The following is a 16,814-nucleotide window of genomic DNA, read 5'->3' on the forward strand; positions in this document are numbered from 1 at the left end:
GGACTGTTCTTCCTGGCTCTCATACCATACAGTGACATCATGCACAGATGCATAGTGCTGTCACCTGCTTCGACAGAGAATCATTGCATACAATAATTGTCTATGGAAGAATCATAGGCACACTGAACACCTACGGTCCCCAAATGTTCCCCTTGGAGGTGCATTTGATTGGACCACCATCCTGGAGGCATGCCTTACATATAACATCACGCTAGGATGAGGCGACAGCAGCGTCGACAAAATAATTTCTTTTTGTTTTTTCATTAGCAGGTGTGGGGGGGTCTAAAACTAAGCAGGGACAGCTCTAATACTGTAGTGTTAGGAATATAGATATGTATTTCTAACGCTACAGTGTCCCTTTAAGTAAATAACCCTGATTTTGTATAAAGCAGAGTAATGTTTTTTTATACACCAGTGACAACTTTGAGTGCTATATTTTAGTCTATGAATATTTCAAGGACATTTTTTTAATCTTATCGGATTCATAAATGTAGATAGATATCATTAATAATGACAACAGAAATGCTCATTTTATTTCTTGACTGTGATGACTTACTTGTAATAGCGTTCCATGGACACGATTCTGCTTTACATCTTGGCTGCTGGAATCTGGAAGATCTTTTAATAAATTCATGACCGTCTTGGGTATGTCATGCATCAGAACGAATGGAACGAGAGCCCGGGCTGCCATTTCCCGTGATCGGTAGACAGGAGAGTGACCGCACCTGAAACAAATCACATCACACTCTGTCAACTTAATGTACAAAGGAATTCAATATACACATTAGCTTGAAATACACAGACCATCTGTACAACCCCACACAGATTAGAAAGCCAGCTTCAAACTCTGCTGTTTAACAATTAACAATTTAACAATCCCAGAAAGCAATGTGGTGATATGCAAATTAAGTAAAAAAAAAATAAAAAAAAAAGAACAATCATCTTGAGGAACGATACTTCAAGGAGCTTAGAATCTTTAGTTTCCATATCAATTTTTTTGCTGTGACAAAAGACTCTTCCATGTAGCAAGCACACACTCAAATGTATAGCATGCAACAACGTAATTCTGTAAATTCATTAACATATACACAGTAAGCATTATACGTACACACATTGGATGCAGTGCGAGCAATACAAACATGGCTTCTCACACGCTGCTAGCCCTAGGTTGGATCCAACAGCAGCAAAATCTATATATAATAAAAACCTTTTTTCATTTTTCTTCTTCAGGTTCGGGAAGACCGTCACCAAATGAAGTCTACATGTCACAATCAAACATTCCACATACAAATTACATGATAGGCCTGGCTTCTCAAATAGCCAATCACTTTCAATGATATGTCAAAATACATCTTGTTCAGACAGAAAGGACTTCAACCTCTAGAATGTAAGCTAGTTTGAGCATGTCTATCTACACCCTCTGTTCCTGTGCGTCCAACTTGTCTTTTTGCACATACTTGCCGGTTAGTCCACCTTTTGTCCGTCCTGTGGAATTTGTTGGGTTTTTTAAATAATAATAATAAACCATTCTGTATCATGCAATCTGGAGATTTCTGTTTAGGTGCATAATGGAACTATGTATCAAAACATCCCCTGCAGAATCATTTCAATCCCTAAATTACATTCTGGGTGAATCAGCAATCTCTCTGGTCCTTTCAGAGGCACAGTGGGCGCACACATATGCTGTTGCAACTCTGCAGCTATTACACTCTCACCCTAATCCTAACTGTAGTCACCTGAAGCATTTCAGATTAATGTGAGCAAATTTTTACACTGAATCTGCTCAATATTTAGTTCACTACTTTGCATAAAAGCCTAGCAAGTTAAAATCTATTCTGACTTCTATTTTTTTCTATTTTTCTCTCATCAGTTCTGATTATCTCAACCAAAGAGGCGGATCGGGGACGGGGACAACGGACCCTTGTGGCTCTGGAATGAAGGTAAATTTTCACCTTATTTAAGGGGGGCCAGTCGCTAAATAGTATTTTTAACACTATAGGGTCTGGAATACATGCTTGTATTCCTGACCCTATAGTGTTCCTTTAACCCCTTAAGGACACATGACATGTGTGGCATGTCATGATTCCCTTTTATTCCAGAAGTTTGGTCCTTAAGGGGTTAAGAAGTAGATATTACACAGTATTTCTTATCAAGTGCTGCTTACAATCAGTAACTTACGCAATGTATTTTTATACATCAGCTTCTATTCGTAGCACTGTAATAAATGAGACAAACTGGATCCTACGCAATTCAAAAGAGGGGCAAGATTATTCACAGCCTATATAAGGGGAGCACTGAACAGAGCACTAGTATGTGAGGACTAGCCAAGCTTTGTATATACATTTGTGGCAGTAAAGGGACTAACAACATTACATAGGCCGTGTGGGTTTAAAAAAACAAAAAAAAATTAAATAATTAAATCTCTAAAATAAAAAAGAAAAATTTTTTGTAACAAATGTTTCCTTTTGAGAAGGTACAACTGGCACAGAGCATCTGCAAAACCATCAATACAACTTTCCTATTTCCTGGACGTATGAAAGCTGGGAGCTATTCAACAAATGATTTATTCAGGTTAGCTGCGGACATCGCACGGCCGTTAGATAAGTTTTTCTTTTTATAGCCAAGAAGACAACCTTCATACTGGAAAAGGTCATATCTCCCAATTAGTAACTGGAGTCGTAATTGCTTGTTCGTTAGAATAACTTTAAACTGTTGGAAATATTTAAACGGAAATAACAGAATATTAGTGCCAGGGAAAAAAAATTTGTGTACCGCTAAATGGCCGTGTTCTAGAATGGATAAATAACGCTTTTATAACGAACTTTAGAAAATTAAAACAGCCTCGTATCACGGAATGCATTGTATTCCATATTTTAAAATTAAATAGTGCAGACTTCATTTTAAAGTGGATATGCTACATGCCTATTTTTTTTTTACTTTTAGCTTTACAACACACACAAATGATAGTTTTCGTTTATCCAAAGGCAGCTGGCAGGAGAGCTGTTCTCATCACTTCCACCATGTTCTCCAATAAATGCGTCATTGCGAAATTACTGATGTATTTCCACTTGTGTTCTGATAAGAATACAACACTGGTATCTAGTGAATGGTGTTCAAGACCGCAGATTCTCAGGCATGCCCATTTATTCTGCATTAGTGTCTAGTGCACAACATGCGCGGTACTGTCAATGATGTCAGGTGTATATAAAAACAGGAGGGGATTAAAAATCAGAGGGAAGCTTTGTTGCAATATCTATACATTTAATAAAGTGATACCTACTTTGCTCCAAGAATACCTTCATCAAAGTGCATATTCTGAAATTGGATGAGCAAAAGCACTTTTTCATTAAAAAGTAGTAGACACCTCGAACAATAGTTTATGTAGTTACAACTTCTCTGCGTTGGCAATCCTTTTGTTAACAAATTCTGCTCAACTTTTTTTTTTTTTTTTAATGTTATTGTATCAAATATAAAGCAATTTATAGTTGAACCCCTAAAGGACTGAGCCAAATGTATACGTTTTGATACAATAAAACAAACAAAACTTTGAATTTGACTATGTCTGTTCAACTGTAATTCACCTCTTTCATATTAAAGGGACACTATAGTCACCTGAACAACTTTAGCTTAATGAAGCAGTTTTGGTGTATAGAACATGCCCCTGCAGCCTCACTGCTCAATCCTCTGCCATTTAGGAGTTAAATCCCTTTGTTTATGAACCCTAGTCACACCTCCCTGCATGTGACTTGCACAGCCTTCCATAAAACACTTCCTGTAAAGAGAGCCCTATTTAGGCTTTCTTTATTGCAAGTTCTGTTTAATTAAGATTCTGTTTAATTAAGATTAATTAAGCTCTGTCAATCATAGCCAGGGGAGGTGTGGCTAGGGCTGCATAAACAGAAACAAAATGATTTAACTCCTAAATGACAGTGAATTGAGCGGTTAAATTGCAGGAGAATGATCTATACACTAAAACTGCTTTATTTAGCTTGCACCATATTTAACCCTGTAACTTTTCAAGACACCATTAAACCTGTACATGGGGGGGTACTGTTTTACTCGGGAGACTTCGCTGAACACAAAGATTAGTGTTTCAAAACAGTAAAATGTATTACAACGATGATATCATCAGTTAAAGTGAAATTTTTTGCATTTTTCACACACAAACGGCACTTACACTGACAATATAATTGTTGTGATACATTTTACGGTTTTAAAACACTAATATTTGTGTTCAGCGAAATCTGAGTATAACAGTACACCTCATGTACAGGTTTTATGGTGTTTTCAAAAGTTAGAGTCAAATATAAGGCTCATGTTTCACTTTTTTCACATTGAAATTCACCAGATTGGTTACGTTGCCTTTGCGAACGTATGGTAGCCCAGTAATGAGAATTTCCCTACATGATGGCATACCATTTGCAAAAGTAGACAACCCAAAGTTTTGCAAATGGGGTATGTCCAGTCTTTTTTAGTAGCCACATAGTCACAAACACTCTCTGGGATGCCAGGTAGGTGTCCCCCCATCGCGATCGCCAGCGTTACCGGCAAGCAGGTAAGTCCCCTGGATAGCGTGGATGTGCTATGCCGACCTGCCGGCGTTTAAACCCGAGTCCCCAAGGACGGCATAGCACGCCCACCATCCTTAAAGGGTTAAGAAAATGCTTTATAGAAAATTAGAATAAATTATTGAAAAATATCCACACGTTTTTTATTTCTAAGAACATTCTTGATTATAAAACAAAACCATAAAACCCTCTTATTTTAAATCGATGAAAGAGGGCCATGTAGAATTTAATACAAGTTCTTTCCATTCAAACAGATTTAAACTGTTCTGCTTTATATTAAGTCAGAGGACACACACATATACACACACACACACACACTTTTCCTGTGAGTATGAACAACACATATTGTTGCAGATGCTTATATTGCTTTATTAACAGTAACTGTATATTAAATAATGTCCTTCTTTCTCTTATGACTGGAGGGAAAATGATTTCCCAAAGGAATCTAGCGCATCGCTCAATGGGAAGTATGGAAAATGGGATTTGGGCCAATTTGCGAGGCTGCCAGACCCTCAAAGCATGGGTACTTCTTGAAGCTTATGAATCTCGGATCTTTTATTACATACGAGTGCATCTGGTTACATAAGGTGCGGCTCTGAATGAGTAAACACGTAGCAGCAATGACATTTCTTAAAGAGAAATAACATATATTATTTGCCGTTACAATATAGGATAGAAGATTTTGGCATTTGTTGAACAGAATTGAAACCAGTCATCCATTGCAATCCATGCAAAAAATAAAAAATGAACACACAGTTATTTATTAGTGTCATATTTTCAACTTCTAATGGAATTATAGTTTTACAGCTAATTATTTCTTGATTTTAAAGTGCACCATTTCCCCCCCTTTTTTTAAAAAATATCAGATTTATTTAGAATTTTCAGTAGTACATAAGTACAATCAATATTATGAAACAATTCCCCATATATACACAATATATTCAAAATTAACTACATAGACTGTGAGGGAACATAAGCTTGGACTTAGACTGGATTTGGTGTGATTAAGAAGGGTGGGAGGGAAAGTGAGTAATCATGGGGTACAACCCATGATGGATCATGGGGTACAACCTATGATGGATCATGGGGTACAACCCATGATGGATCATGGGGTACAACCCATGATGGATCAAAGGGTACAACCCATGATGGATCAAAGGGTACAACCCATGATGGATCAAGGGGTACAACCCATGATGGATCAAGGGGTACAACCCATGATGGATCAAAGGGTACAACCCATGATGGATCAAGGGGTACAACCCATGATGGATCATGGGGTACAACCCATGATGGATCAAGGGGTACAACCCATGATGGATCAAGGGGTACAACCCATGATGGATCAAGGGGTACAACCCATGATGGATCAAGGGATACAACCCATGATGAATCAAGGGGTACACACAGACGTGGGCTGACACAGGAGACTGAAGGCGTGCCCGGGAATTGGTCCCAAGATTTCCACACTTTCTGAAATTTGTGTAGGAGCCTAAAATCCTGTGGGACATATCTTCGTAGTCACAAGTGGTTTGTACAGAGTCTGAAATTGGTTGGGTCAGAGGAGTCTCTAGAGACTTCAAGTGCTTGTCTAAATTAGTTTTTGTTGCAGCTGGAATATTTCATTATCCCATGTGTTCAGATCATTAAGGAGCATGTCTCGTAAACCCGAGGGAGGCAGGGAAGTGTATGCCCTGTGACTTCAGCAATGAGACTCTGGACCGTCTTCCAATACGTAGAGATTATTTCACAGCAACAGAAGATCTGGAACAGTGTCCTGGTAGAGGATTTACATCTCCAGCAGGCTGGTGAGGTTTCTGGATAGTACCCATTTTACAGGCCAAGAAATGTCTTATATACAAATCCAGAAATTTTATCTGTGTGTGTGCGTGTCAAAAGTCAAGAACCATCTGCAAGCAATACCTTTTACCGTTTTAAACTGTTTATGGAAAACTCATTAAGAATTGATGATTGAACCCAATGTTCATTATAATTGATTGTAAATCTAAAATTCTTCTAAAAACAAAACAAAACAAAAAAAAAAGTCTGACTATGCAAGGAAATCAATACACAAGCTCCCTACAATTGCTATGTATTTATCATGATCTGTTGGAAGGCTATATTACTATGTCGTTCTATTGTGTCTCCTCCTATTTTATTGTTATAACCAATACCTTGCCTTAATAAAACATAGAATGACAAAAAAAATGTGATTGAATGTGATCAGAATATATCATAAGACAAAGTAAAAACGACTTTGTCTTATGCAGGTGCTAATTTTCAGCAATATGTAGTTTCTGCCTTCAATTTCTTGCCCGTTCCCATCAGTCGTCACTTGTGACCGCTGATGGGAACACAGAACTTCATACACTCATCGTGAATAAGCAAAATGATCTATAGGAGGACTGTGTTCTCTTGTGGGATCCTCAATACACTCCTGTGTAGCACAAATGTTCATGAGATCAAAACATGATAAAACTCCCCACTTCTTAAAAAAAATGTAAAGACCCACAAATGACAGCATAACTGATTGAATCATTATTTTAATGTTGACCATGAAACCTGGGTGCTTTCTCAAAGGTAGACCAGGTATTCCGATACAGGTTCTATTAATACATGAGAAGAAGCATTTGGCTTACACACACACAAAAAAAAAAAAAATATATATATATACACACACATTAAACAATTACGTTTTACTTCACTATTTTCTATGATCAAGAGTTTAACGCAGCAAATATGTAAAAACACTCAGCAAATAGTAGAGTTAAACCATTTTTCAAATATAACATGTGTTTCATGGATTCTGCGTTATGCTTAAAATGTTAAGCAATGAGTCAAGACGTCCGAAATAGGCAACGACTCTCTCACCTGATTATAAAACAAATGATTTGCTCATAATTAGGTTCAGTCCAACCACAGGAAATGACTAGGGAGCTACCAAAGAACACCAAAGGAAGCCAATGAAAATGATTTTAATTAGAACTGAACATGTAAAAAATAACATTATGTATAACATCAAGAACCTTGGGGTTTGAGCTGACCCTCACCTATATAATATATTGTTCATGAACACATCACACTGGTCACACCAATAGGGTCAATCCGGATGCAAAATACCAAGGAGATACTTTCTGTCCAATAGATGCATTACCTAGACCAGGGTTCTCCAAACTCTGTCCCTCCAGATGTTGCTGAACTACAACTCCCATGATTCTATGGCTGTCCATTCAAAGAAACTTGGGAGTTGAAGTTCAGCAACATTTGGAGGGTCAGAGTTTGCAGAACCCTGTGGCCTAGACAACTGAATCATAACTCATTGATATATCTCACCGCACAGTGAGCATGGGTTCTGTGTCTTAATTACATCTCACTGAGCAGGTACTATTCATTCTTGGTGAATGTTTAATAGTTTTTTTCTTACTCACTTATCGGTAAACATATATTTTTAACAGCAGTTCATTCATATAGTATCAGATTCTAGCAACAAAGGTAAGTAACATCATTCATGGGACAATCTTGTACTCATTATCTCTGCCTTATATAACCAATAAAGCATACTGCAATTGGCTACAACAATAAAACTTTATCTAGGGTCTCATCCACGTAGTTTGAAAGCTAAACGATATAGAACTCACTATATAAAATTGCAGATAATCAGGTACAATGATAGCATCTACTTAATGAACTACTAAAGTTACACAGACCAGTTCATCTCAATAAAATGGTCTGGGCGCAGTGGTCTTGTCATTTTCACCCTTCACAAACACGAATGTTTAAAACACCTCTAGTGGCTGTTACACTAACATCCACTACATGCTCTTCTGTGGCAACGATCGCGTAAAACTCAATCATGAGATGTGAAGGTCATCACAAACTAAATTACCGGTAATGCTGATAACTTAATTTCCATCCATGTGGTCACAGTACTCCCTGTGCACTGAAGTATTACCCTTTCATTTTAGATATACACATTAAAAAATTTGTATTCTTTTACTAAATTTGAACCGTCTCACTGGCAGAGCATCATTGGAAACGACCAGAGATGGAGTGCAAAATGTTAACCATCATTGCCTTGTATTGTATTCTCAGATCTTATAAATCATATGTATTTAAGTACAACCATCCCACCCTGTAGCTTTGCAGCTAACACTATTGTCTTATTTTTCAGCCTTTGTAGCAGGAAAGTAGAATCTCCTGTTCCACATCAACAGTTTACAAAGAATGTGTTCAATAATTCTATACAGAGCACCTTAACAAAAATAAATAATGATCTAATGGAGTCGGTGAAGTATGGCATGTCATAATAACCATTGTTTTCTTGCTTAGATTTCTTTAAATTGCACCTGTCATGAATATGTGACAAAGTGGCACAGAACATAGAAATGTTGTTCCAGATTTTAGCTTCTATTGCAATGTCATCCGCAAAAATGTATTATTGAAGTTATAAATAATCTACAGAGTGTCAGCGCTTCAAGTAGTTTTAGCCTTAGTAAGAAGTGAAAAGAGGGGCGGAGCCTAACCAGCGAACAAAGAGGTTGAGCTTTGCCAGAGCTCCTGCCGCGGAAAGCATATTCCTTGAATTAACCTGAGATACAGCGACATAAACCCTTGGCAAAATACACCACTGTGTTTGGAAGCGTTACCTGAACTTGGCGATGCCACATCCGACACCAAGGACCACAGGGAACCGCAACGGTGAAGTGAGGCCTGCAGCGAGTGGCGAAGGGGAATGGCGGCCGCTTTCCCGCCAGCCACGCGCGACGACACAAGAATATGTACAGCTTCCCCCCCTCCCCCCTTCCCCCTCCCCCCCTATGGACCGGTGGGGGAGATCCCGGTCCCCACCAGAAGGAGTGCCCCGCACCCCACAACCTCCGACCCAGCAAGCGACGCACACAAGCAATGTGGGGGAGGGTACCTCCAATATGGCGGATAAAACGTCTCTAACTCCGCAAGCCAAACACCAACCTACCCAGCCGGGCAGTAGCAAAATCGAGAGGGACCCGATAGACATTATCTTCGACAACTTTTGGGCCCAACTAACGAAATGCATGCAGGCTGCTGAGCCATGTCATATGAAGCCCGCAACACGTGCAGCCCCGACAAAGAGAGGTGCTAAATTACCGCCTTCCAGCGCCTGGGATCACCGAGCCACATCTTCCCGAACCGGAGGCCCTCCTGGTCCAAGAGCAAGAGGGGATGTACTCCACAGTTGCCTGCCACACCGGCGGAGGGTAGCAAAACCTCAGCGACAGCGACCAAAGACCAAGACCCACCGCACAACCCCGACAGGGGAGACCTCGGGCCACACTGGTCCCCGAGCTCGTGGCACAAGGGCATCAGCTCTCCAGAGGTACCAGGGCAGAGGGGTACAGGCAGCGCACCTGGGTCCCAAACGGCACACAAGCCCACCAGATTTGATTTCATCCGGGGGACCTAGAGTCTGGGACATACCGCTTCAGGCCTCCGACAAGGCGTGGACCATACAAGCCCAAGAGGCCTCCGCACAACCCCAATGGATAAGCAGAGTAGGCGTTGGCTGACTACCGTCAATTCAGTGGACTGAGGCCGAGACACCTCACCCAAGCACTGGAGAAGGCCCTACGCAGCACCATGGACTTCCAGTACCATACAGCCCTACTGTTTAACATTTTCTCTAAAGGTTTACCTGCCTGATTTTCTTTTTTGTTGTTGTTGTTCTTGAATGACAAAATGCATGCATCTCAAATAAGCACAATCAAATATAAACGTAGAGTTTTATTTAGCTAGGTCTAGCACGTTTCTCTGTAGCGAAGTCATGTCATGACCACTGTTGTGGATAGGTTTGTTTTATGTAGATTACTGGCACATAGTTTGTAATAACTCCCCATGTTAGCCAGGATCCAGAGGCTTTGATAGCAGCCTATCACAAAGGGCTTTCACGAAAATTAAATGACCCTCTAAAATGTGCATCTAAATTAGACTCTCAGAGTTTCAACCACAGTAATGTTAATTTGCTTAGTCTAGCATGCAACTTAAACAGTAACTTTACCACATACTAATTGCTATCACTTCCAGGCACCTTACCAGGCCTCAGACTCTGCAGCTGCCCAACATTTTAAATAGAGTTTACCATAAACAGTATTGATGCGACAGAATTTAATGTACCCAGCTAAGTTAGCTTTCTTGTTACACATATCCGTTTTCTCACTGTACTCGAGAATACCAAATGTATTGTCTTAACTGTTAAAGACCCGGCATGTCTCTATCATCAATGATACGCAATTACATTATTTAGAATGTTTATACCCTAGTTCTCATACCGACTCCAATGCATTATACTTTAAAACTGTGTTTAAACCCACATGTATAAGCCTGAGTAAAATAAAAATGTGCATGTTATTCATATGCCCCGCATGTTACGCGAGGGAAAGACCGGAGGATTGCCTTTGGGATACCTCTCGTCAGTCTGTACTTCATACCTGCACTACAAAAATAAAGAATTAAAAAAAAAAAAAAAAAAAAGTGCCTGTAGGCATGAAACATGTCTAGTCTGATACTACTTTAATAGCTCATAGCTGTTTTCTTTTTTACTAATAAACTGTCACATACTTTGTAAGGAAAAAAAAAAAAAAAAAAAGAAGTGAAAAATATAACAATATGATATTGTAAATCTAGTCTTGATTCACCTCCAAAGTTGTGAATACGCACTGACCAGATAAGAAAATATATTATGGTCAGAAGTAAAATGGTGTAGAGAATCCACTGTTCAGAAATGTAGTAATGTCTTTGTGGAAATTACTTCAAACGAAGTACCGGGGAAAACTTAGATAAATGGAAGCTTGGTCCTATTATCTCCATTTTCTCCGGTACCAGCAGTATACTTCTAGCGGTTTGAGGCAACGGCATCCCTCCGGTTTTATTTAAACTTCTGCGGCTGAAAGAAAGGACTTTATCCGGTTCCAGCTGCTCCAACGGAAGGGTGATACTGGTTCATCCACTCACTGCTCAACTGCATGTACTGGACTTAATAGTGGTTATTAACTTTTTTTTTTTTATACCACTTTCGTTATTTTAAATATTTCTATTTTTTTTTTTTTTTTACAAGGATTTTTTGTTTTAACCTTCTCAACGAATACATTGTGTTTGGACTTTAATTAGTTTGAAGTAATTTCCACAAAGACATTACTACAATTCTGAACTGTGAATTCTCTACACCATTTTACTCCTGACCATAATATATTTTATTATCTGCTCCGTGCGCATTCACCACTGTGTAAGCGCTACTCGAAGCGCTGACCCTCTGTAGATTGAATGTGTTTGAGGTTTATAGAAATCACCTTTCATGTATTTAGCAGCTTTTACTCCATTAGTTTTAATTTGTTACTTAAGATTTTATATTGTGCTTTTTTGATTGTATTTTATCATTGAAGTCATGCCTTTACAAATGTGGCATTTCACATTGTAACTTCTACAATGCAGGTTTCAAACTACTTTTACAGTGCATTTTGTACAATGAAAAAAATACATTAGTATACACTTTACAAGCACATCTTGAACCTAGCTACCCACTTTGTAATACAGACCCAATATAAAGTGTAGCGGTCATTGTACACGTCTATTTTATGTAAACACCATCTGCGCACTGTGTGAGCAGAACTGCCAGCAAATATATTGATCAGAAAAAAACATTTATCTCTCCTAATCTGCCACTCAATTCTTGGCAAAGAGAGCCATGGCAACAGCATATACTTGTATGCCAACAACTGATTGTCAGGGGTACTCAATAATGTGTCAGCATCATTGTAGAGGGAATTCACCAAAGAATCCTAGATCATAATGACTCCAGCAGCACTGGAGAAGCAAGTATTTAGCTACCATCTACTTAAAGAAACAATCCAAGTACTGTGATGTAATTCCAGTAAAATACAAGTTTAGCAGGCTAAGATTGCCACAAGGCATATGTATGTATATGTGTTTGTAGTATCAGTTAGTTAATTACACGTAGCTAAGATACTGTCATCACTGTACTGACCAGGTGCAGGAATGTAAGAACTGGAATTACGCGTCCCTCTCCTTTGTATCAGATGAGCCACGTGGTTAGACCGGATGGATGAGTTTAGACTCTATTCATTAAATAGGTTAAGGGTATGTGTGGGTGTAGTTAATTGTGGGAGGAGCTACAGTGCTATATAAGGAATGTACTCTATGTATTCAGTACTCAGACTTTGCTGTATTTTGGTGACGCTAGTCCCTCTGAGTCCCGATCGGTGATCCAATAAAGAATCTCTTCCTTCCTGAAGAAACCTGTGTCCATCTCTCTGTGCTTGGCTTCCGTCAGTTTCTCCGGTATCATTTGGTGCATTGGCCGGGAAGCTCATCGTTCAACGGTAGCTGAGAGGCAGAGGCGTGAGACGGTCTATCTTTGCCCACGTTCTCTACGGCTGCACCCCTGAACTTCTGCGTGGACCTCCCTTCGTCTCGGCGCCACTGGTCTGTTGTCCAGGAGATCATCGGCCTCTACGTAAGAAGTGCTGGGGTGTCCCCGTCGATGAGTGTGAACTCAGGTTCAGGAACGAGGAGGTAAGATAACTGCTGTTTTAGACGGCAGGACCCGCTAGGGGTATACCGATTGTGCGGTAGGCCCAAAGGGGTTTTTGAATCTGTATCTGCCCCCTCTGTCGGAGGGAAGGAGCGAAGGCGCACCGCTCGATCGAACGCTCTTTAGTCAGACCGTTTGATTTGGTTAGTCAGGCGGGGTTCTGGTGTAAATAGCCCTAGCCGGACACCGGTGTCTTGTCTAGACTAGCGTTCTAGGGTGTATATTACGTTCGCTAGGTCGGAGGGACCGGGAGACTAAGCGGCGCCTGTGTAAATTCGGTTCGCTAGTTCTCATCCTATCTGGGCTAAGTGGGAAGGCGTGTAAATTTGGAACCCACTAGACTTTTGATAGTACGACTAAGAGGCGCCTGTGTAAATTCGGATCTCTAGCTCGTTGTGTATATGTGGTGATTGGGCAGTGTGGCTAACCAAAACGGGTGTATATAGTTTTAGGTAGTCCATTCAAGGTACTGGCCAATAGTTTAGTTGGGAATTGTAAATGTGTTAACGATTGTTTAGTAAAGTGTATATCTTGTTAGATAGCGCGAGCTCAGCCGTCTAGCGAGAGTGTTAATAGTGTGTTGCTGTATTATAGTGCACGGTACCATAACCCTGTATATTTACTGACATTGTATAATAAGTACTAATCATTGTCGTCCATTGCATGTTTTAACACCATAACCACTAATAATTGTATTGTGACCTTAACTTGTGCTTTGACCTATGCTAACCGTACTGTAACCGCTATTTGTAAAAGACGATGTTACTGGGTGTGTTATAGACGGGTAATTCGTATATAGAGAATTATAGCGTGGGTGACTGTGTAGTTACGCCAAAGGGCATAATATTGATTATATAGTGACTGGTGTAGCAGCTGTGTGTGTACGGGAATTCCCTGAGTGTTTATTGTTATGGTGTACGTTTCACTTGATAACCGTACCACGTGGTGCTGTTGCCAGAGGAAACGGGTGTGACTGTTGAATAGTACGCGTGTATAGTAATCGTTGTCGACAACGTTCCACTGTTAAATATGGGTGCGTCGCAGTCAACGATTCCGGATCCCTTAGGATGTATGGTTAAGAATTTTAAAAAGGGATTCAAAGTTTGTGATTTTGGGGTAAAGATGTCTCCTGTACGTTTGGTCACTTTGTGCACTAGGGAGTGGCCTACTTTGGTTGCGGCATGGCCGCCACGTGGCAGTTTGGATCCAACTCTGGTACAGCGCTTACACGTGGCTGTATCAGGTAGGCCTGAACTTTACGGCCAGTTTCCTTATATTGATTGTTGGAGACAGGCCGTAAATGACTCGCCAAAATGGCTCCGGACATGCCACGAGGAGCAGTGTCGCCTCATGGTAGCTAGGACTTGTTCGTCCACTAGGACTGGTGTTAGGCCCATTTTGGACACGCCCCCTGAGTCCGAGATCCCTTTGCCGCCCCCTTACTTTCCGTTAAGAAGAAGTGACGCAAACGCAGGAAGTCCTGTAACCCTTCCCTCACTACCCCCATCCACTTCCGCTTCCTCCTCCAGTACAGGATCCACCCCCCCTCGTACTAAATCTCCCCTTCCGGAACCAGAACCCACCCCCATTAGAAACGAATATCCTGATTTGGCGCCACTTCAGACTTCCGGTCAAGCTTCATCTAGCTCGGCCCGAAGTGTTCTATTCACTACCTTTTCCCAAAACCAACCTCCCACATCCCCATACCCTATCTCTCCCCGACCGGAACCCATGACTGACGCTTCCCTACGTAGCCCCATCCAAACCCGACAGTTGACTGGTGCCCAACAATTAAAGCACTATCAGATGCCTCTTCGCTTAAATCCCGGGTCAGCTTATATCGATGCCGCAGGTCAAATGGCACACGCTGACCCTGTCTTCGTATATGTCCCTTTCACCACTACCGACCTTTTAAACTGGAAGACCCATAATTCCTCGTATACTGAGAAACCACAAGCCATGACTGATCTGTTCACCTCAATAGTACAGACGCATAATCCGACATGGGCTGATTGCCAGCAGTTACTAATGACTTTATTTAACAATGAGGAAAGGACAAGAATAAATCAAGCAGCCATTAAAGCATTAGAAGATAGAGCCCGTGCTTTGAACCAAGCTAATCCAGCAGCATGGGCCGCAACACATTATCCCAACACTGATCCCGATTGGAACGTAAATGGTGCTGATATGGTTCAACTCAGAGCCTATAGAGACGCTATAATTGCTGGCATGAAAGCCGGAGGAAAGAAAGCCATTAACATGTCGAAGACAGTTGAGGTGATCCAGAAAAGCGATGAAGCGCCCAGTGTCTTTTATGACCGATTATTGGAGGCGTACCGCTTGTACACCCCCTTTAATCCGGAAGACGCAGACAATTCCCGAATGGTTAACTCCGCCTTTGTCAGCCAAGCTTACGGAGATATTAAGCGCAAGCTACAAAAGTTAGAAGGGTTTGCAGGTATGTCAATCTCCCAACTAATGGAGGTAGCTAATAAGGTCTATATGAATAGGGAAACAGAAAGCAAGAAAGAGGAGGAGCGCAAGATGCGTAAAAAGGCTGATATGCTAGCGGTAGCGATCGCAGGCGTAGATAAACGGGGCCCAGATAGAGGCAATAATAGATGGAGTAGGGAGCCTTTGAGTAGGGATCAGTGCGCGTATTGCAAGGAAGAAGGGCATTGGAGGAACGAATGTCCGCAAAGAGAGCAGTACGAGAGGGTCCTACCCAGGGCAGGCTACGGAAACTTTAGAGGCAGAGCGAGAGGTAGAGGAGGCCCCGGAGGGAGTAATGGTTATAGAGGGAGTAATGGGAACAGAGGAAGTGTTAGGGAAGACAGATATATTCCAGCAGCGCAAAGGTCCCGCGATAGAGAAGGTAGGGACTTCGTAGGATTGGCTGACACGGTCATGGAGGACTATTGATACCGACCGGGCTCCATCCCCCTTGGTCGAGCGGAGCCTATGGTCGATGTATCAATAGGGGGGAAAAGGAGTGCGTTCATGATCGACACTGGTGCTGAACATTCAGTGGTGACTAATCTAGTTGCTCCTCCATCTGGAAGGACTATTACTGTGATAGGAGCAACTGGAAGAAGTGCTGAAAGACCGGTTCTTAAAAGTCGACTCTGTACATTGGGAGGCCACGTAGTAAAACACCAATTCCTTTATATGCCTGAATGTCCAGTCCAATTGCTGGGACGTGATATGCTATCCAAATTACAAGCGCAGATTACGTTCCTACCAGATGGAACAACATCTTTAAAGTTTAATGGACCTTCAGGTATTATGACTTTATCCGTACCAAAGGAAGAAGAGTGGCGACTTTATACAGTGTTGACTAGCCAAAACCCTAGGAGTGATGAGACATTGTTTAACATACCAGGAGTTTGGGCAGAGAACAACCCACCAGGACTGGCCCGCAATATTCCACCAATAAAAATTGAACTTAAACATGGGGTTTATCCAGTGAGCCTGAGACAATATCACATCCCGCAGAAGGCTAAGAAGAACATACAATCCTACCTGGATAAGTTCATACGGTATGGTATCCTAAAATTCTGTACTTCCCCCTGGAACACCCCATTGCTGCCTGTTCAAAAGCCCGGCACAGATGAGTATCGACCTGTGCAGGACTTAAGAGCAGTCAATGATGCGGTTGTTAG

At 41.1% G+C, this 16,814-nt stretch overlaps 1 protein-coding gene across 1 annotated transcript in view; it reads right to left on the bottom strand.

The window, feature by feature from the left end:
* Positions 1-16,814, bottom strand: part of THADA (THADA armadillo repeat containing) — a 519,919-nt gene that overhangs the window by 199,403 nt on the left and 303,702 nt on the right. Inside the window, exon 29 of the mRNA XM_063443899.1 lies at positions 557-725. Coding sequence (XP_063299969.1) covers positions 557-725 — 169 coding nt within the window. The remainder of the gene's footprint in view (positions 1-556; positions 726-16,814) is intronic.

This window comes from Pelobates fuscus, chromosome 2 (assembly GCF_036172605.1).
Source record: "Pelobates fuscus isolate aPelFus1 chromosome 2, aPelFus1.pri, whole genome shotgun sequence".
Lineage (NCBI taxonomy): Eukaryota > Metazoa > Chordata > Amphibia > Anura > Pelobatidae > Pelobates > Pelobates fuscus.